Below are 22,794 nucleotides of genomic sequence, written 5' to 3'. Positions count from 1 at the left end.
CATGCAAGACACAATGCCTTGAGGAAGGCCCTCATTGCAAAGTCAGGGAGATGAGTCCATAGAGCGTTGCTTGCCTCATGATAGAGCAAGGAATCACTACGTTGACATGGTATCGGATGGAATGTTCTTCTACTTCCTCAACAAACCACCTTCTAAGGATGACTTTTCATGCTATTTTGAGCAAACGTACCAGGGGAAAGCCTCCCTGCTCCAAAATCGCTTCATTGGTAGGATTTTTTTATTGTACTAGTTGGCTCTCATGGTGAGCATGATTGGATCCTTACCTCAGCGGTTTGCCACGAAGGCGATTTGGTCCATACGTTCGCACGGTGCTCCTCCTTTTCGCCAAACGGCGTCCTTCTACATGAGGGTATCCGGTGTGGGTGTCCTTCCCGGAACTCCCCATGTGGCTCGACGACGATGTGGAAAAGATTGCCAAAGATTCTGGAGATTGTCGACCCGCAAGGTTTTGAAGTGGTTATGGAAATCGAGTTTTCTTCCTTTCCTGACTCTTGCTACCATTGCAGGGGAAATGGCCACTTTGCCTGTGCATGCCCTAAGAAGTCGCTGCAGACCGATGCGGGTAGCTCAGGGGAGCAACCATCAGAGAAGACGGAGGGGCAACAGAAGGAGCTGATCGGGAAGGGGCCCACTGAGAAGGCCGCTAAGAATGGTAAGCCTAATTGTGTGCAAACCCCCAAGGGGCACGGAGAGGCCAAGAAGCCTGAGGCCTTCTCCGCTAGTGCAGCCATGGGGGCTCAGAAGGCAATCACAAGGGGCCGCTCAAGAAGTAGGCTAGGAAACCTCTAGTGGATCGCAATTTTTTCGCTCCCATTGATGGTGCTGAACTCATACATGAGAACTCATACATGACATTGATGACGATTTCTGAACCCTGCAAGGTATCAAGGGAGGTGACCGCAGTGTCTTGGAATGTACGAGGGCTCTCATCGCAGAGAAAAGGCAGACTGTATGCTACAACTTAGCCAAAAGACACAAACCGGGGATTATTTCCTTCAAGAGATCAAGCAGGATGGGAATGGGGTACGGGAGCTTAGTCTACCCAGATACACAATATTTACGGATGTCTGTCAAAGAGGTAAAGGAGGGACCCTCATTGCAGCGAAGGAGGAACTGGCCCCCTATTTTTTGTGGGGGGCTGGCACAGGGGCTACTATTGCTACCAATATACAGTGCTCATGGAAGGAGGTCTTGGTATGCACTGTTTATGGCCCTAACCTATCTGCATCCAGGACAGCTCTGTAGATTGAGCTGAACACAAGGTTTAAGGCGGTCCCAACCATCTATGTGGGAGAGTGGAACATGACCACAAGGGATTGCCGACTGATCGCATGGCTTTGGGACAATGTCCCTTCAAGAAAGAGAGGCATGGCACGACCCAGAGGACTCCCTAGACCTCAAAGACCTTGCCTTGGTGCAGCAGAAGAAGGTGGAAGAGGTGTTCACTTAGCACAACAGACACCAGGGAACCACATGGCAGCGCGCTGCCTGCTTGGATAGGTGCTATGCGAACTTGCATGCATGGTGGATCTCCAGTCCTCCCCATCCTCTCAAAGATGGCATCCGACCATATTCCCCCTACTGGTCTCCCTCAAGGTGACCCTTTCAAGTAAGACTTCTGATTCATGAAAGAGACTTTTGTGCACATCAATCGTCCACTTGCTAATCTTATTTACAAGTACAAAGTGGAGGGTAACCCAGTTAGAGCACGTTGTGTACCCATACTCCAACGTTGGGCCAGATAGCTTGAGCACACAGAACTGCCTGTGTACTAAGGGCTCAACACGTAGCTTTCACTCTGAATGCCAATCCCAGAATGCAAGGGTCTACGCAATGACAAATCACTTGTAGGAGAAGGTCCACTTTGGCCACATGTATCAATTCATTGCGGATGAAGAAAGTGTAAGAGGGGTTCTTTATCTGTGACACATCTCCCCTTGAAAAGAGTTGGGCCTTTGTTGCCTAAATCTTCCTTGAAGCACACCTCTTTGTCTTCTTGCCCTTGATGGCTTGAACCTTTGTTGGCGCACTCCTCTTAGCTTTTCTTTTAGTGCCCTTCAAGGCACGGATCTGACCTAAAGCTCTTTGAGGTTGGTACCACTCAACTTACTGGGTTGTAGCATGTCGCTTGGCCCTTCCAACGAGATCCATTTCACTCGCATCAAGAATCCTCTCTTGCTTTACATCACTCCACTTGGAAAAGATAAGGGGGAGTCTTCTACTGGACCAAGCTACACGAGGAGCATGTGAAACAAGAGCAAACCACGCGACACACCTCGAAGTTGCATGCGTTTGGCCCATCGCGCGAGATCCATATCTTCTACATCAAGTACCTTCACTCTCTTCCTTTGAAAGGATAGGATGAGAGTATGTTGGACTGGCGAGATGGAGTGCCTGGATAGCTCGTGGTGACTTGATGGGTTGTATCAAATTGCCCTCGTTGCAATTACCTTCGAGCCTCTATTGCCCAAATCAATCCTTGCCATGCACAAGAAAAGAAGGTGGGCTTCAGATGGATATGTACACGTCACGCCCACTTGAACTTTTAGGCCCTTGGTGGCCAAATCAATATCTACAGTCCCAAATGAAGTTAGTCGAGTCGGGTTCATAGCATCGAACCTTCTAGCTTGCATTGCAAGGGCCATGTCCCCCGTTGTAGTCACTTTGAATTGGCCCTCAACAGCTTGATACAACAATGCATCCATCCTTTGGAGCAACTGTAGGTGAGGGGTCACCACACCTCACTTTGCTTTGTGAATGGGCCTGCACATGCTCAAATTCATCTTGCTCGCTTCAACAAGAGCTAAGCCTTAACACCTCACCCTCTCCTTCATCACTTGCTTCGTGACGAGCCAGATTTTCTTGGAATCCTAGCTCCCTCACCCCATAGCGTCAAGTCGTGCTTGGAAGCGTGTTGATAGCACCAACCCTCACCTGCAATTCATGATACTCTGTGCCTTCAGCTTGTCATGTACAAAGTTCCCCTTCATCATGAGCTTTCCTCTCAAGATGGGCCATTTTGCAAACTTTCATAATGTATTGTGTTGAGTGTGTGATGCGACGTATTGCGATCTTGTGAGATGCCTCCAAGGGGTTGAAAGGGAGCCTCGTGGGGGATTACAAGGGTCAAACCGTCACAATGGCCTTCCCCTTGAAACTTTTTGAGTGTCTTTGGGATACATGTACAAAGGATCTTATTGACTTACTCAATTGGGTCTATGCCTCTAGATACCTCCCTCAGATTTTGAACAAGGAGCTCATCAAATTAGTGCCCAAGTTCTTCAACAGAAGCAAGCTAGCTCACTAGAGGCCATTAACTATGCTTCCCTTTGCATACAAGGTTCTAGCCAAAACTTTGGATATGAGAATTATGATATTGTTGTCCGAAGTGGTCTGCGAGAGACGGTATGATTTCATCTATGGGCACTCTATACAAGATGTGGTTATGAACTTGGTTCTTGCTATAGACCAAGCTCTAATTCACCAAACGGACTTTGTCTTGGACAATATGGACCTTGACAAAACTTATGATGGGTTAACAAGAGATTTATCACTACTACGCTTATTGCCTTTGGATTCAAACCAATTTTCATTAGGATGGTCTTCTCACTATTCTACAACCCCTCGGCCTCTATGATGGTTAATGGGTTAGTCTTAAATATATTTCATATTTTGGGCGCTTTAGCCAAGTGGTACACGACAAAAACATGATCAAATTTGGTGGCTTTCTAATAATGATATGTTCTTGTTCAATAATAATCATGTACATTGTAGATGTTGAAACCCATAGAATAAAAGAATTGACCATCACTAGCAAACCTTACTTGCACTTTTCCCATTTTATAGTTGTGAAAATGCTTCACATGTGATACATAAAAATGAGAAACACTTGTTATTTTAAGAACACTATTAAAATGTGAGCACTAGGCTCTAGGAAACTAATGCATAGTATGAGTATAAAATTCATCTTGACAAAAGTGATTCCTTCTTATATTAGTAAAAATTATGCATGGTCCAAGAAGTAGGAGCATAGAGTGAAAGAGTTAAAACTCATTCGCAAGCCATACAATCTCTTTTATTCTTCTCTAGTCAAATGCTTACATGCAACACATCAAAATGAGAAACATGACTTGATGACGAGCCTAAGAATGTGTTGAAATCCAAGTATTGATATTCCGAAGTAGCAAATCAAGAGAAGAAAGGAAAGCATAGGCAAAGAAGGAAACATGGCAATGATGGCATTCCAAAACACAATCATCTTCATAATAAAACTCAAATTCAACCAATGATTTAAAATTTTGGTTTTTACTTCAATCGTCACTATGCTAGAAAAATGGGAGGACAATCATCAATCCATAATGATGTCAACGTCAACTAGATTATATGTGAAATGATTTGTGATTTCTATGGTTAAAAGGCATGTGATTCATGAGAACTTTTTATAATGCAGGTTGTATTGAGTAAAGTAGAAAATATGCAATACATGTGGGTGTGGCCAACACCTAGCCCATTCTCAGAAGCTTCCTGCATGAGAACTTGACATAGTCTTCAATTTTCTTGACATTCCACTTAGATCACCATTCGTTGAGATATTTACACCCGGTCCATCCTTGCCTTATGCACGAGTACCCAACCCACCACCAAAAACAAACCAACCATGTTCTCATCATGTAACTCTAGTTATCATCTGCTGGCCTTGACTAGGTTTACCTGGGTGGCAGCAAGGTCTAGCTTCTTTGTAGCTTAGCAGAAATGATGCCTTCTTGTTGGATGCCTTGTCACCATGCTAGTGCAGCTTGTCAGGAGTGAGAGTTTGATATTTGGATGTGCAGCACATAATGTGCATGCTGACACTTTACATGAATTCACACATCAAGAAAGGGATATGCCTGAGGAAGCTTGTGAATTGCACATTTCTCAGCACTTGCTGTTATTTGAACATTCTCATTCTGAGGAGACTGAAGGCAAAACCCTGTGCACCTTCAAATTAAACTGGGGTTCGCTAGCTTGGCCAGATTTGCTCGTAGCAATTCTAATCCTTCTCCAGTTTTCGAGCTCACCATCATCTGCATGTCAGGAAAGAAATTAATAGACCTTCCAGAGTAAATTAAAAAATCCACACCATCAACATGACTTTGAGGAACTCCATATCTTATTTCTACACTAGAAAATCATGAACCCCTAATACTTCCTTAACAGAATTGTGGTCAGCCCCTTCTTGTCAAAAGCATCAGTTTACTACAGTGGGCAAATCAGAAATCAGAGTGACAAACCAGCAGTTTGCCTGCGGAACTGGGATCAAGGGGGCTCAACCTACTCTGCTTCAGGGCTAAAATTTTGAATCATTGTTTAGCAGATTAGGAAGTTATGTGCTCTTACCTCATTATGTACAAAGATGAGGTGCCTAAACTTCACTTTCAAGAGTCCTGAACTTACTGCCTATGCTTGCTTCTATGTTTTGACAAAAGTAACCACTCCAAACCTACCCCCCCCCAACCCCCAGTGCACACCCACACATGCCCCGCATTGTGCCCATCCACATATCCAGAGGCCCTCTAGATCTAGGCAACTGGAGGACCATTACAGTGGGCCACACACTGGCCAAGATCTATGGAGCACTCAAGGCAAAGTTTAGTGCCTATGCAGAGAGAGGGGAATTGAGAGCTGCAGGACAGGCTGGATTCAGACAAAGGTTCTTTACACTAAATCACATCTTCACCTTGAGAGGAATGATGTCATGAGGACATGTATTTTTGAAACCTCACTTAACATGTGGATTAGTTTTTAATCACATGATTAAGTAAATGTTGCACATGTGAGGTGCAACTAGGGTTAGAGTAAATCTACGAGCTCAGGACAAAGGAAAAAGTTGTTATAAGTTATGTTGCATAGGTACTTGGTAGTATCTGGTGTCAATTGTTAGCCTAGGTCATTCATTTGGCCATTAAGTGTCAGTTGGTGACATTAGAGATGTGACATTTAATGGTACCTAACGCCAATCTAATGGTAAAAGATGGCACAAAGAGACTCCGGAGTGGAAGAATCCTAGCCAATTTAATCATTGGCTAGTCAGATTTATTTTTTGGGCACCACCGAAATAATTAATAGATTAATTTTCAGTGATTAAAGGATGAAAATTAATATTTAATTATGAATAATATTGGAAAAACAATTTGGGAAGGCTGCCACTTAGCAAACTTGCCCATACAGGCTGGTAAAAGGCTGAAGAAGAGGAAAAACGAGATCATTCTTACTGTGGGAGAGTTGTGAGCAACCATGGCCAGCCTATTTTCAACCATTGCAGCCAGCCACAAGTGATTTTTGAGGAGGCGATTGCAGATTCGAATCCTTCACAGCTAGCTGATTGCATCCAGGTACAAGGTGACAACTGATTTGGATGTCTCAGTTGTAGCCTATAAGTGACAGCATTTAATGCTGTTGTGGCAGGACAGTAGCTACATTTGATTGATTTTCAATCATTCTTTGCGATAAAACTCTGAATTTTCTCTCTCTACAGCTTCTCTCTCATCTCCCAGCCATTTCACAACCTTGCTTCGAAGATCTCAATATTTGGACCCCTGGAGACTGAGAAATTGCAAATTTCTATATTGTAAACCCTAATTTACAACAAAAATTAAGGTTTAGCAATAGCCTTGAGAAGTGTGCCAAAAATTGGAAGCTTAAAGACTTGGATTTTTCAAGGCTGAAGGTGAATTTCAACTAAATTCAAGTGAAGGACTAGCCAACCATTGAATTTGAGGCATTTTCATCGTCTATAAAGTGGGTGAAGGCCAATTAAGTGTCCAAATCAAGGGGCAAATCAAATGAAGACTTGCCTATCACTTTGGACAGCAAGGGGAGTTTGGATTGCGAAGGGAATCGGGAGAATCCCATTGTATATCAACTTCTTCTTCAATAAAGCTAAAGAAATACCGAAAGGGGCACCAATTTTGGGGCAAATCGGGCATGGATTGTCCAAGATCAGTAGGTAAATTTGTATCTTCAGATTTGCATTTATTGTTTGCTGATGTAATTAAGTTGTAATCAAGGATTTACCACCCATCCACAAAAGAAAGGCTGGTTTCACTATGTAAAAGAGGTTACTTTGTAACTCCAGCATTAGAAGGCAGGGAATCTGAGACATCTCTTGGATTGGTTCAAAATATAGCTGTTGAAGAAAAACAAATTGTAAGGTTGATGATTGAAAGCTTGAGGCTGTAAAGAAATACCCTAACAAAGAAACATAAATAAAAACTGTACGACAAAGCACAGACTGATAAAAGAACACAGTTAGGGTTAGGGTAACTCAAAGACAATGAACACAACGAATGAATGAAGTGATATGACTATTGAATATACGATGCTCATGCAGCAAACACACTATGCAGTGAATGAATACTATATCTCGAACTCCTGTATCCCAAGGATCAGGGCAGGGGTAATGAGCTAGAGAGTGTGTCATACTCCGAACGGATTCCAAATCGCAGCAAGGCAGCCTCCAGAAGTTGAACACCAACAAACGCAGCAATGAGAAGCTAGATCTAATGCAGACAGTAGTGAGAAGAGAGAAAGACTAGAAACACAGGCAGCAAGTGAGAGGACTAAAAAAGAAGGCAGAACAGCCTGCAGGAGAGAGAAAGCCTAAAAACGTAGGTAGCAGGTGAGAGAAAGACTAAAAACGCAGGCAGCAAGACTACGATTACGTGGTAGGTTGTACGGCAACATGTTTGCACAGGAACAGCAATCGCCTGGCTGGAATCAGCTCCAAACTCCGTGAAGAGGGCTGGAAATCAGGCACCAACTGATGGAGACAGCAATGGACAGCTTCGGCTGACATGTCCTCCACGAACGGGGTGTGGGCAACAAGCTGAAACACCTAAAATCTACAAAAACGAGATTAGAGAAGAGTGGAGAGCTGGCTGTTTATTTATAGAAAATTAGGATTCTAGATCCTCTTCCACTTAACTCTCTCGATCTGCTCCCCATTTTAGGGTTTTGCTTAAAATAAGCCTAAAATAAGCATATTTTGGAGTTGTTTAAGTGGCTAAGTGCATTTCTTAGCATAACACCCCCTCTCTCTCAGGCCCAAAATAGGGCTAGAAAAGTAGGTCAACCTAAATTTTAATTTACCCCAAGGCATTCCATCCCAAAACAGCCAAGGCATTGGACAAAGGGTGCACGTCGACTACCCCAATGGCCTACAAAGACTACAGAGGCGATGGTTATCTTACCAAAGGAGCCCAAGTGATCGCCCCAGAGAGGCTAGGGCATCGGACCAAGGGTGCTCATGGCAATTGCCCAAGGGCTTACCAAGTCCTACAAAGGCGGATGGAATCAATGGACTTGTTTTTTTTTTTTTTAAGTGTTATGAAAATACATTAGTATAGGGGCAGCGGCTGATTAAGTGACAAATAGAAAAAGATAAAGAGAGTTTTAAACCCAAGTCATTCACAAAACTAACAAGCCAATCTCTTACACTGACTAGAATAAGTGCCTAAGGATGATAAAAATGTGTGTGTATGATAATCATGTGGTGAATATGGGAAGAGGCAAAAAAGGTGGCGGTGTGCTTAGCAAGACAAGCAAAGCAAGCAAGGGTAGGAAAACTGCCTTTAGGAGAAGTGCCATGTGTTATGCCACGAATATGGTGGATCCTAGAGTCGACCACTCCAAATGACCGAAGAGAGAGGGATAAATGCGCATAGAAGCATGTTTACATGAACAGAATGCCAATGCATAGAATAATGCAAAGGAAGATGCAAGATGTCATGCTCATGCAATATGCTATGCAAAGGTGTCACTTGGATAGTGTCCTCGCAAGGGAATTGTTCACTTGTCCAAGTGTCCTTTTACAATCAGGTCATGCTGATAGTGCGGATGAAGTTACAAATGTCCACAATACAATATAAAAGAATCAATGAATGTAATGTCTAAAAACTGTAAGTATCATCACTGTCATGATCAAGAGTAGAAGCCGCTCCCTCGCGAAGCACCCTCTTCTCGTCAAGCTGAAGAAATAGGGAAGGGTGTACCCAAGCCGATACTGGGTAGCAAGTACTGAAGAACCGGCCGATTGACTGCTTTGGTCATTATGTCTGGAAAATTATCTAATGAAGGGACAAACGCTAGGCGAATAGTGCCTAGCTCAACTTGCTCTCGGAAAAAGTGAAAATGGATTCCCACATGCCGCATCCGTACTGTGATGATCAGATTGCCCGCAAGGACAATGATACTCTGGTTGCAATAGACAGCTATGGGAGAGAGAGAATGAAAATGAAGTGCCACCAGGAAACTTAAATAGATGGCCTCAATGGTGCCATCGAAGAGAGTCCAGTACTTAGCCTCGGCCAAGAAAGCCGCCATTGTCTCCTGCTTACGGCTGGACCAAGAAATGGAAGCCATATCCAAGGTAAAGAGGTAGCCGCCATGGGAATACCGGGTGTCAGGATCTCCTGTCCAATTTGAATCAGTGTATCCTTGCAAACATAAACCAAAACCGTATGTCAGGCCATAAGAATGAGCACACCGTAAATAACGCAACACATGAAGACATGCAATCCAATGTGACATCCTAGGTGCTGTGAAATACTGACTAGGTATGCTAATTGAGTAAGCTAAATCTATCCTAGTGTGAATTAACCAATGAAGTTTTCCTACAACAGAGCGTGTGTATGTACCATTTCCATGACTGTTCGGTTCCTACGCTCTACAACTCCATTCTAAGAGGAGTTTGTAGAGGTGAGCTAGCAAGAGATGCCATGCTTTTGTAGAAACTCGAAAAACTCGTGGGAGATGAACTCACCACCGATATCACTCCTCATGCAACCGACATCATGACCAGTTTGGTTATGAACCAACAGCATCCAACCAGAAAAATATGTCAAAGCATCTGACTTATGCTTGAGAAAGTACACCCACATGTATCTAGAATTATCATCCACTATCAAAAAGAAGTGCCGTGCGCCATTCAAGGTAGCAGTGGATGTCGGTCCACAAAAATCAAGATGAATCAATCTAAGAGGCGCCTTAGCTCTATGTGAGGTCTGCTGAGGAAATGAGGTATAGTGCTGCTTCCCGAGCTGACAAGCTTTATAGACATCTCGAGCTAGCTTCAGGGGTGGAAGACCCTCAACCAACTCACGGCGTGACAACTCATAAAGTGAGTCATAACTAAGATGCCCTAAGCGAAAAATACCAAAGACGCTCATTGTTCATAGGCTCCCGAGATGTGGCTAAGGCCTAGAAGCTAAGGAACACAAAGCCCTCGGCTATCGGCTCGATCAGAAAGTGAGTCATGTGGTATAGGCCATTCGCATGTACCTCACCGCGAGCATTCACTAAACCAGACTGAGAGTCAAGCATCTCGATTGTGGTCGTTGTAAAGAAAACCGCTCGCACCAACTGGCAAAGCTGTTGAACAGATAACAAGTTCACCCCAAGGTGAGGAACATGATATATATTGTTCAATGTAGCCAGATCCGGATCCTTATCAGTGGCAAAATTGATGCAACCTTGAGCCTGAATCTTGACCGAGGAGTTGTATCCTACGTGGATCCATCCAGTTGTAGGGACTCGGGAATGGAAAATATCCGCTATAGGAGTCATATGATATATAGCTCCACTGTCCACAATCCAAACAAAGAGCTGAACTACTTGGCTATGACGAGTGGGGTCTTTGCGGTAACCTCATCAGGAGGCAACTCACAGATGTGGACGAGACTCACATCTAATGTCTCTATGGAGACGATGCGCGCCTCTGCAAACCAGTTAGACAAGCTCTCTGGAGTTAAGAACGTTGTCGACTAAGATGATTGAGCGGTGGCAGTATGAGTCTAACCTTTAAACTACCCCTTGCCATCACCCTGCCTCCCCTGCTAGGGGTTGCCTGACTAAGAGGCGGGGATCTAAGACTTAGGTTTTGGTGTTGTGTCTCTTGCCTTTGATCAGCACTCGTCGTCAAAATGGCCAGTCTTTGAGAGATTGGGATGTTTCTTGTGATTCCCCGAATGGATTTTACTTTTGATTTTGATTTTAATTTTGAGTGAAGGTTTGGTTTTGTTTTCCCTTTCCTTATTGCCCTTTCTAAGAATAAGCAATAAGAGCCCTCTCAGAAGAGGAATTCATATGAAACTGATCAAACAATCGTGTGTAATGCAACAACTGACACTCAAATTCATAGAGTGTAGGCATGGTAGGTTTTGAAACTATGCCTTCCACAAAATTGAAGTATTTCCTGGGGAGTTTGTTTAGGAATAATTTGACCTGATCGTCAGAGGACTTAGAAGTCCCCGTAGTCGAGAATTCAGCGAGGAGATGCCAATACTCATCCAACTTGACTTTCAAGTCATCCTAGTCAGTGATTTTGAAAAGCTCAAGCTCATGGTCAAGATTAATACAATGGGTCCTATCCTGAGCCGCATAGCGGTCAATCAAGTGTGCCCATAGAATGAACGCGAAGTGAAACAGATCCACTAACCCTTATAGGGTTCCTCGCTTTGAAGATAAACAAAGATATGGATGGTCCTAAGTAGTCCTAGATAGTCATCACCCACTGTATGAGTACATAGGACAAGAATAACTTAAGAGAGGCTGGAATTTGGACTTCGACTTCTGATTCCCCGCCACATTGAGCAGGGTTTTATCAGCCAAGGCGGTGGAAGAGGTGATCGACGTCGGAAAGAGGCTGGGAGATAGATGAACCTCTAAGAGAGAGAGAAATCCTACCCAATGGGTAACAAAGGCTCCAGACTACTGGGAGAACAAAGTCTATGAAGTGTCTAAAACAGTGAAGGGCTATGAGTGCCAACCAAAGTGGAGAAGGCACATCTAGGAAGGTAACGCTGACACTTGGATGTCATTTTGCAACACCCTACCCTTCGAAAGAACTAACCCCACTTTCATGCCATATCCAAGAAGGGTAGGAGTGGATTACAATCCCGACATCCACGGTTGATATGACTTCCCCAGAGTATACAATGTCAACGCCACCAAGCCTGAGGAAGCCCTCACTTTCATGCTGCAAGATCTATACGACTCCATGCCCAAAAGATGCGAATATGCACTCTCATGTCTGCCATGCAGATAGATCTGTCACACCAATGCCCACCTAGAGTGTACCAGAGCCTCAAAAAGCCTTCCAAGTTGCATCACCACTCGCATTAATCATACTCCTGAGAAATACACATTTAACTTTCCCATGCTGCATCACTTTCATTTACAGACACAAGAAATAACTGCCAAAGACAATGGATGATCGAAACATTAGAAATCAGCAAGCGATCAGATTGAATGCCACAATTTCAAGCTCAAACAAAATGACCTTATGAAATGCCAAGATTTCTTAGTTAATTCATCAGCAAAACCTCCTAAAGTAAAGAGAGAGATGAACATAACATAGAACTCAAACCCCTTAAAAAGTAGCACTCTAGCAATTGAAGATAGCTTTGGTCTGTACCATTGGTAGCACCATGTTCTTGTGTTCTTTGAAGACCTGATCAACCAAGAGAAGAATTTACAATGAACACATTTGTGAGATGGAAAAAAAGCACCAAAACAGGTATCCACACTCCAAAAGATCTCCAAACAAGGCCATACAAAGAACATTGAAATTCATAACATTAGTGCTATTTTTGTAAGAAATAACGATGTGTCAAATTATATTTAATAGAAGTTTCTTTAATGTAAAGGGACAATGACCTTCTGACTGAGCTTCTAAAATCCAAAAAACCCTCACTGCACTTTCAATAAATCATTGAAAACGAGTGGGTGCATTTTCATTGTTATTGTGCAACAAAAGGACAAAACTACTTGTGAGGAATACATGAAAACCCCAGATTTGTTCTTCTTCAGTCTCCCTATCAAAGATTCCAGGTATCATTACTGCCTCCCTCTATTTCCTTCTAACATTGGAAAAAGAAGCAGAACAGATCTTCATCACTGTTGGGAGCCTAAGGCACGTAAAGAAATGGAAGGGTCTGCAATGGAGACAACAAAGTGTACAAAAAACAGTAGCAGGCAGCAGGTCAGATGTTGAAATGCAGCAATCTCTATGGCTGGAATGGCCTTACGCAGCAGCATACAACTTGGTGACAATCTTTAATGATGTGTGGATGGCGTTCATTGCTGTCAGGAGTAGCAGGATGGTGTAAACGCAGGGCAGTAGCAGAATAATGATAAAAAATGCAGCTGCTGGTAAGTGTTGGAGTGGTAGACAGCAATATTAGATGATGAAGGTGGTGATGGCAGTCAAAATGAAGCAGGCTGGAGTCCTCTGGAAGCTGATGATGGCAGGAGAAAGTCACCAGACAGGCAGGCAGCAGCCTAGACAGCAGAGGTGGATAGCTAGCAGCTGGGGTGACCCCTCCGGATGAACCTATGGCAGCTGGGTTGCATCTGGAGCAGTGACAACCACTTTTGGCTGATAGCAACAGCTTGTAGCAGCAGAACGGCAGCAACTGGCAGCAAAGGGAGAGAGAATCTGATGCTAATGGTGATTATGGAGAGGTGGAATGGTTGGGCACACTCCTGATAAGTGGTGTGCACATTTGAGTCCCTTTTATAGAACACATTGAAGCTAGAAGAAGTCAAAAATGTCATACAAAAAATTAAAAATGCCTTTTTAGGGTTGTTTCATGCTCAGTACGCCCCCTAGCTAATTTTAGGCAAGAAGGGCCCTCAACTAACTAGTGCCTCGATAACACAAAAAGAATCATTGCCAAGGTGGCCTAGCCAATAGTGCCAATGGCACTCATCATTAGGAGGTGCTTAAGCCGATAGCAAACCATGTATATGTTTGAACTCAATCTTCGGAGCCCTTAATGGTTGACTATGAGAGAAACTATGCCATCAAATAGAGCCATTAGGCTACAACTTTGCCTCCAGCTTTTCACTAGACTGGTGTTACTAAAGTCCATTGATGTTCTAGCAAACCAATTTGACAATCTCTTTGGAGTCCAAAAGTGCACCAGTTGTGATTGTTGCCCAATGGCAGCATGACCTTGGGGTTTTGCATTGGCCTTGTTGTGCATCCCAGTGCAAATGAGCCCGAGACTAGCCACCACTTTTCTTCCACTAAGGGGAGTTACTCGCTTCAAGTGGGATGGAGATTAGAGTTTTTTTGCTTTTTTTGGATTGGGTGGTGGTTTTGTGTGCATGTGTATTTTCCCTTTTTGTCTCTTTTGAAAGGGGGGGAGGGGGGGCAGGGGGGGTGTGGGTGTGGGTGTGGGTCGGTGGTGGTGGGGTGGGGGTATGGGTGGGTCGATGGGTGTGTGAAGGGGTTGTATTTGTGTATTATTGACTCTCATAGTCAGCAAATGAGGTTGTGAAATAACTTGATAATGAAGTCAAAGTATTTGGGCGGCAACTTGTTTGCAAATAAGGCAGCTTAGACCTCATCAGACTTGAGAGGTTCAAAGGTCAGAAACTCAACAGATAATGACTCACATTTGAACAATTTGACCTTTAAGTCATCTCAATCAAAAGTCTTGAGCTTTTGGAGCCCATGGTAAAGGTTGAGTCAACAAGTCCTATCACAAGCCACACAGTGGTTGGTCAAAAATCTTTAAGTCATATCGGTCAAAATTCTTAAACCTTTGGAGCCCATGGTCAAGGCTGATTCGGCAAGTCCTATCACAAGCCACATAGTGGTTGGTAAAGTGTGCACATAGGTCAAATGCAAGGTCAAAGTGCTATAATTGAGAGTAAAAATCGGGTAACAAACCCTGCATGAGTTCAACTATGGCCATAGCAACACTACTTTTTCAAGAGCGCAAAACCTCATAAGAGAACCAAGTGAGGTCAAGTTAAAGTTCCAACCCCCTAAACAAGGTGCCACAAATCCTATGAGTTCAAAACATGCTGTGCAAGGTTTGATCAAGTGGTGAAACCCATTGAAGCGTTTATTGTTCCTAAATGCATTCTAGGCCATATTGGAAGAGTGTAAGAATGAGTAAGGTGAGGTGCGCATAGGTTGTGTCACATAGATAGATATTTGGCCCATTCCTACAGGCAGCACAAAGGTGTTTGGCATGGTGCATCATGGCAATTGACCCATTGAAAGTGGTAAAGCCTAATAAAAGGCAAGATGCTGCCACTTGGCATAGGCATTTGGGCAAACTCTAAGGCCGTTTGAGTAATATTTGGGGATTGATACACACAAGATAATCTATGAGCCAAGAGACCAACAGAGCTTACTCACAACTAGGATCCTCCTCATGCCACCCACCAAGGAGGAGAGTTCAAGAAAAAAGAGTCCCGATCACATGAATATCTAGAGCATAAGGGCTTGCCCATTGTCTAGATCTCTCACAATTTTACCTCAAAATCTTTGCATATTCATCTTGAGTGAAAAGTACATGGAACTTGGAGGCATTCCTTCAATCCGAGGAAAAAAAAGCAAAAATTTAAAAAAAAGAAAAAAGAAAAACCTATGTAAATTTGCAAGAAATGAAGAATATTCTTCGACAACAGTAGGACAAGTATACGATTGATTGACTGTGAGGCATGTCTTGGATGATGACAGCCTCCACCAACACCAGCCCACTACCAATGCATGAAGGATATCACGATGGGATGATAGGTATGGTTGAGGCGGATGCTTCAGGAGAAGAGGTTGACTTAGAGTGCTACTAGACGATAGCTTAGGGTGCCACCAAGCCATGGTTGAAACTTCTAAAGCCCCGAGCGGATGCTGCAGGAAAAGAGGCTGACTTAGGGTGCCACTAGTGGGATTGCTGGATGTGATGGCCCACTAGTGGGGTTGCTTTGCTTTGGATCATGGCTCTTGATGCTCCCTACGTTCTAGCTTACTTTGCTTGGCTGTTCTCCACAAGGGATTGATTAAGGTGCACAAAAGGAGGCTATAGGGTTGTAGTGATTTGGGATGTTTCAGTCCTGCAAACACAACCCTGATATGGATCTGCAAGAATGCAAATGTGGGGGCGAATGCAATCCTGCAGTGATTGCTATGTGGAAGAAAATTAAAATGAGGATATTTATTTCTCCACAACTACTACAGGGATCCACTGATGGAATCTGATCAGGAGATATGGTGTTAAGTTGAGTGTTTTCATTTGTTGATTGGCATTGCAAAAAATGAGCTGAAACACATTTGGAGAGCACATAAAAGATAAAGTTGTATGAATCACAGGCGAATGCAATCCTGCAGTGATTGCTACGACAATCTGTGGAAGAAAATTAAAGCGAGGATACTTACTTCTCCACAACTACTACAGGGATCCAGTGATGGAATCTGATCAGGAGATATAGTGCTAAGTTGAGTGATTTCATTTGTCACTAACTAACCATACAGACAATTATTTGACAGGTCAACCTATGTTCTCAAAATTTTTCTCGGTATCCAGAACCAGCCTGCAATACTCTCATGATGGCAAAGAGCAGATTAAAACCAGACATCAAAACCCAGACAATGAAATCCTACAGGTATTAGACATTACCTCCTGGATTTGTGTAGCACGGCGAGCAAGATCTATTGGTGAAACAGTATCTGTCTTGGTCAAAGTAATTTGATACTTCGTGCCAGCTCTGGACACAGAAAGAGCCCTTATCAAAGAACAAGGAGACTAACACTTATTGTGATACTTGACTAGATAAGGTAGGTGTCAGAAAGCACACCTCTCCATCAGTTGAATAAGTTGCTCATCTCCAAGCTTCAGGCCCCATTTCGAGTCTACTAGTACACAAACCCTTTTCAAGCCCACTCGTGTAGTAACAAATTCCTTCACCTACATGAGGAAATCCAATTCATAGAAAACCCCAGCAACAAATCTCACCCAGATCAAAAAAACTTAACATTTAACACATATCCATAGATTGAGTCAGACGGCCAACACAGAAAAACAATCATCTGGAGCTATTCCATTTGAACAAACTTACAAACTCCTCCCATGCCTCTTTCGTCGATTCCTTGGCATATGCAAAACCATGGCCCGGTAGATCAACCAAACATAATCGTCCTCCAAGGCGAAAGAAGTTGATGCTCTGAAAGCAATTACAGATCTATTATCATAATGACATGCATAAACACTTATGAGGACTGTCTATGTCAATAATAAGTGTTTAACACTGCAAGCAAGACCTCAAGACAGAGAGTTGATGAATTACAGAATAACATCAAACCAGCTCAGAGAAACCAAACATTACATTGTATGTTTTTTTATCAGACCTAATTAAGGAAGCAACTTGGTCGAGTCACACTATTATGAAGGAATTGGCTCCAATCTACAAATTATGTGACAGGGTTAGCTCAAATATTAATTAACAGCACTTCAAACCGAAAAAATGTAAACAATCATGCTCCTGAATGAACGGGAACACATTGAATCCTGAGCCATCAAAGCAACCAGCACACTTGATTCTGGTAAAAGCAAATACTTAGTCTAATAACAGCTATAATTATTTTCATCACTCTCATGAAGAACTAGAAAGCCATATGACAATATCAGGTCCAGTATTCATTTGCAGCACTTCAAACAGAATCAATGATAAACAAACACATTCATAATTTGAATATTGTGCATCAAAGAAATTACTCTGAACTAGCGAGCCATATGTCAGGATCTAGTCCAGTATGCCTCAGGAGCACTTTGAACAAAAACAGTAAAAAAACAACCACGTTCCTGATTAGAATATCAAGGCAAATGATTGGGAAATACATTCAATCCTCATCCTCTAAGGTGAGCTATCAAATCATTAAAACAGCTCCAACTGTCACCCTCAAGTTTTTACAGTCAACATCAAGTACAAATGCACATGATACATATACTTCAAGGTCTCCTGCAAGCCCACTTCTTATGTCAATCATCGATGATTGAATACACTTTCAGCTTTTAGACTCCCTTTTGAACATGGTAAACAATGCCTTTCTTTACAGAATGCATGCTTTATAGTCCATCCTGCACAACTTGTTACCAATTAGTTTGCTTCATAGACCATCCAATTAGTTTGCTCTTTGCCTCAAGATCCCCTCATTGCAGACAGCACAAACAACCAGCCAGTTACCTTGTGCCTTCAATCATGTATTTATTAAGAAAGATGAGATATCACTGTTTGTGATCATGTTGAGGGGAAGTACAGGAATGGAACCATTAAGAATACCAGCAGGATAAGAACCAGCATGTAATTGATGAGTTCCAACTATACTCTCATGATATCTTCCAACAAGTTACTTAGAATCCTGAATGTAAGATGATCCACCTTGTCTGCGGTTGTTCCACTTATGGTTATCAGCATGTTAACCTCAGCACGAGAAGAAAGCGAAAAAAGTGGAAAAGCACAAGTTGGGTCACCTAAAAGAGGCAGCCTAGGAGGGAATCGGACGCAACGGAAGAGGCAGGATGGAGAACAACTAAAAGCGCAAGGACGGCCTCTAAAATCAAGTCGAAGGCAAAAGCGCATTTATAAACACAAGGCACCCCTAAAACTGTTGTAAAATAACACCAGGCTCCCTCCTATGAAAATTGTAAAAGGTAAGTAGGCATAGGTAAGAAAGAAGGCAAATAGAAGGCACATAGAAGGAAATGGAAAAATGACCTTGCCACAATGGCCAGTCATGTAAAAAAAGGATAAGGGGATGACCACCCAAAAGGGATTTAGGGTTTTGTATATGAAGTTGAAAAGTGAATGAAGAGCTCATTCTTGGGTGTGTGGCAAAAGTGAACTCTTCTTCTCTTCTCTTGCTTGCTTGTGAGTGCTTGAGAGAGGAAGTGTGAGTGAGTGAGTGAGTGTGTGTGTGAGGGTGAGGGATCTTGGAGGTGAAGCCCTCCATCATCTCCTCTCTTCTTCTCTTCTCTCATCTCACGCATGGCTATGGAGGATAGAGCTTGGAGGAAGAGGCTTGAGAATGATTGAGCTTGCATCACGAATCGTGGAGCTACCGGAGTGCTTGAGAGAGAAAGCAACTCACTTGGGAATCAAAGTAAACTCACTACACCCCAATAGGATTGAAGGCGCATCGGCTAGGTGAGAGAGAGCCATAGGTGCTCACTTAAAACGCTTGAAGGAATAAGCGATCTGTGGGTCTTAGCGGTTGAGCTTGAGCTCGCCTCTACACTTTGGTTCCGTTGCCATGACCAACAAATTCAAGCTTGAGCGCTTGCGCATCTCAAATCGAGCATTGAAGTAAGGGTTTCATCCCCGAACTGGAACTTGAGTTAGATAGGAGATTTTGGGTTTTAATCCGTGCTACAAGTAAGTATTTTTGGTTTTTGATTATTAATTGAGTAAGAGAAATCATTTCAATACTTTGCTTTTGATTTTTGTTGCCTTTAGAGTAGGTTAGAATCAAGAAATCGGAGTGGGAAGCTTAGGGTTTGCTGCTGTAAAACAGGCCCAAACATGCCATAAACAGGGAAAAAATGGAAAAAATGAGTGCTTAGATGTGTTGAAATCGCAAGGGAAGCGGGAGCGATCGGGAAGATTAAGGTTGTGCCCAACAAGGGCTTAAGACCCCGGGAAGCAAGGAAAAGCCTCATTTGCAGTCTTAGCTTTGTATATGCGCGTAAGAGAGAGAGAGAGAGAGAGAGAGAGAGAGAGAGAGAGAGAGAACTTGCAGGTCAAGAGCTTACAGCGGATTGATTGGAGCGTGTCGGAGTTTCTTGTGAGATTCAAGTATATGAGACCCTTGCCCTATACCCATAATTGAATTTTGGAATGTCTTGCAAGCGGTCATTGCCTCAGTTGGGAGATTTTTATCAAATCGTGATCAAACGCGTATTTTGACCGGCGGAATCGAACAAACTTACCAATGTCTGATTCCTAAAATCAAACGCTCAGACCAAAGACCTTGTCCAATTCGAAAAATCGGACCACTAAAATTGGACCCTGCCATGCCATCAATTGGACCACCATGTCCTGTCCGATTCCGAGAATCAAACAAGTGAGAATCGGACTCACTACCCAGCCAATCGGACGCTCAACCCGTCCGATCCCGAAAATCGGACACATTCAAATCGGACCAGCCACCCCGTTCAATTGGACATATCCTATCCGATTTTGACAATCGAACATACTTGAATCGAACCAGAATCAAGGATCACTAGTAAATCAGATGTCCGATTTACCAAAATCGGACCCTACACAATCCGACACACATGAACTAACAAATTTAGGAATCTAACACGTCCCGAGCGATGTGGAGCGCAACCCGCACCAAGAGAATCCACCGAATGTCTTACAGGCAGTTCCAGACTTAGAAATTGTAGCCGAACAGCTAAGAATAGTGCTAATGCACTTAGTAGCAAATTCAACACACTTAGAACTGTAGGCTAACCAACAAACCCCAAATTGGCCCTGAATAAACTGAATGACACGACAGAGACCCTAATAAGCAACAAGAACGGCCAAGAACCGAGCTTAGAGCCCCATCAGCCCACGAACACAAGTGGGAGTGCGGAAGCTGAATAGTCATTCTGTCTCCGCACCCGTACTGTTTTCTAGCACTTGAAGTACACTTAATAAAAGCTGAAAGCTTGATTGCGCACAATGCACAGAAAAAAATATACACACCCACACTGAGTGACTGTAAATTGAGAATTGCCTGTAATTAACAAGGAACAAAGGAAGGACTTGGTACGCCAATCTAAATGCCGCAAAGTGCAATGACTTCAATGACCTCAAAAATCTCTTCATTAAGAGATTCTCGAAGGCTAGGTACTTAGACAATCTACTAGTGCAGCTAATGAATGTCAAGCAGAGGGATGAGAAAGATATCCGGGATTACATAACCCACATGAGGAGTCTCTTCAAGAGAATCCCAACTGGTGAGTGACCAACCGAGAGAGTAGTGTCCACAGTATTCATTAATGGAATACAAAGTGAAGAGCTCTACAAGGCTTTGGCCGACAGCTCGAGCTTACAGCGAGACGCACTGATGAGGGTCTTTGAAGAGGCCAATTAGAGTGGACGACCAGCTCAAGGAGAGAAACTCCAGGAGCTCGAATCGAGAAGAGACTACCTCTAGGAATTCTGAGAGAGTGTCGACAACCAGCGAAATAGCACGCCCCAAGTACTCAGGATAAAGGCAAGGGCACTGACTCAAGCCAGGAGCTAGCAAAGATGAAGATGAAGCTAGCTAGATTACAAGAGATGATGAGATGACCAACACACCCTCACGTCCAATGCATGTATTGTGGCGGAAACCAACTGCCAGCTAAGTATCAAGACCCTTGGTCCCGACCTTGTGCCAATTGTGGTAGATTCGGCCACAATGCCATGTTGCAGAATGTCGAGGAGACTCCCATACTCGCAACCATATAATTAACCATACCTAGCGAATAGGCCGCCAAACTTCTTTGGAAGAGAAGCCCCATTGACTCTCTTGGCACCCAATGATGCCAAGCCAGCTATCCCTAAGATGGAGATAAACCCTATGGGCATACCTAGACCACTTGGACCCTACATGACCCATCCACTAAGTTACGCTCCAGTCCACTACGTGGAGTCGTCGAACGACAAAGAGCCTTACACGCACCCTTACGTCTCGTATGATGAAGAAGGCAATGCAATCCTTATGGACTACCGACCAGCACCAGTGATTGCATTATGTAGAGGAAGAGATAGAGACTTAGAAGGGCAAACCCAAGAGCCAATCACATGTTGGACTTGCAGTCATCCAAGGCATATCTCTTCGCGCTGCCCTGAAAGGGAGCAAGCAAATCGAGACAAGGCTGATCAGAGATGCGCTGGATGCGAAATCACACCCCTCTTTGTTGATTGCCCTAAACAAAAGCCATCCTCTAACTCGGCAAACAAGCCATCAGCCCCATTGGGGTTGTTCGGTGTCGAGACACTCGATGGGGAGGCCACGACTATTCCGTTGCATGTCATGACCTGCGCACAGACAAAGCAAGCTGGCATATCATTGCCAGGGCCTAGCAACTTAGACGCAGCCTCAATTGGGAAGAGGAGTCGTAGGAGAAGAAAGAGGAAACCAGTCGCAAGGGTCACACTGAAAGCAGAGTGCCACAACACTCCTTGGGGGAAAGAAAGTGACAGACGCAGAAGCAGAAACATCAGTCCCAAGGACGGCTGAGAAGGGAAGTGTGAAGGTCAAGGAGTACCCCAACCCAAAGTGCCAACTCGAAGAAGGTTACGACCAGAATAGAAAATCTTACAGACCACTAACTAAGTATATCCCTTGCCCTGAAGACGAGCGAGACTGGATGCATGTCCTTGCTACAATCGACATGTCGTTCTCAAACAACGAGGAATATAAGCAAGCGGTTAAAGCAGTTGGCAAGACCCGACAAGAGCCCTCAGTAGCAATCTGTATGATGGTTAGGAGCGCGCAGAGAGGACCCAACCTGGTCATATTCAAAGTGTTGAACAACACACGAGAGCTCCATGAGATCTTAGAGCACCTGACTGACAAGCTAACTGGTAACCCATCAACAAACCTTAAACCACTCGAAGATCTCTTGAATGAACCTAAGTGGTGATGGATAAAAGTGCACAACTTAAACTTGATGTACAATTGAGCCTTAGTCACCAATGAAAAGGACGAGACATATCAAAACTTAGGAGATGACAAGCAATCAGACGAAGATAGCTCTAACGATGAATATGAGGACTGTTGTTCCTTCAGTGACAAGAGTGAAGGGAAAATTGACACGATAGAATACGACGCTAAGGGACAAGTGATAGAGCAAATATGAGCAGACTCCAAACCACACAAGGAAAATGCCTTTAGAATCAAAAGGGGAGTCATGTGCATGGATTGTGATCGCACCTGGTTGGAGCACGTAGGTGCAATAGACT

The 22,794-nt window shown here is 43.6% G+C and overlaps 2 protein-coding genes across 2 annotated transcripts in view; one reads left to right on the top strand and one right to left on the bottom strand.

The window, feature by feature from the left end:
• The first annotated feature begins 268 nt into the window (after positions 1-268).
• On the top strand, positions 269-3,431 carry LOC148041812 (uncharacterized). Its single transcript, XM_087688760.1, has 2 exons — positions 269-673; positions 903-3,431. Exons 1-2 carry the CDS (start codon positions 421-423, stop codon positions 1,274-1,276), a joined length of 627 nt encoding a protein of 208 aa, XP_087544886.1. The 5' UTR covers positions 269-420; the 3' UTR covers positions 1,277-3,431.
• Positions 3,432-4,380: 949 nt separating this feature from the next.
• Positions 4,381-22,794, bottom strand: part of LOC148041811 (P-loop containing nucleoside triphosphate hydrolases superfamily protein) — a 39,210-nt gene continuing 20,796 nt past the window's right edge. The window contains exons 7-11 of the mRNA XM_087682718.1: positions 16,915-17,019; positions 16,654-16,763; positions 16,476-16,563; positions 12,476-12,511; positions 4,381-5,087 (exon numbers count right to left, since the gene is read on the bottom strand). Of these exons, the coding sequence (XP_087538844.1) occupies positions 5,004-5,087; positions 12,476-12,511; positions 16,476-16,563; positions 16,654-16,763; positions 16,915-17,019 (423 nt within the window). The 3' untranslated portion in view covers positions 4,381-5,003. The remainder of the gene's footprint in view (positions 5,088-12,475; positions 12,512-16,475; positions 16,564-16,653; positions 16,764-16,914; positions 17,020-22,794) is intronic.

This window comes from Lygodium microphyllum, chromosome 1, assembly GCF_053477565.2.
Source record: "Lygodium microphyllum isolate KBCC chromosome 1, Lygodium_microphyllum_v1.1.10, whole genome shotgun sequence".
Taxonomy (NCBI): Eukaryota; Viridiplantae; Streptophyta; class Polypodiopsida; order Schizaeales; family Lygodiaceae; genus Lygodium; species Lygodium microphyllum.
Note: the sequence above shows the minus strand (reverse complement) of the source record. Positions and strands in the feature narration are given on the sequence as shown.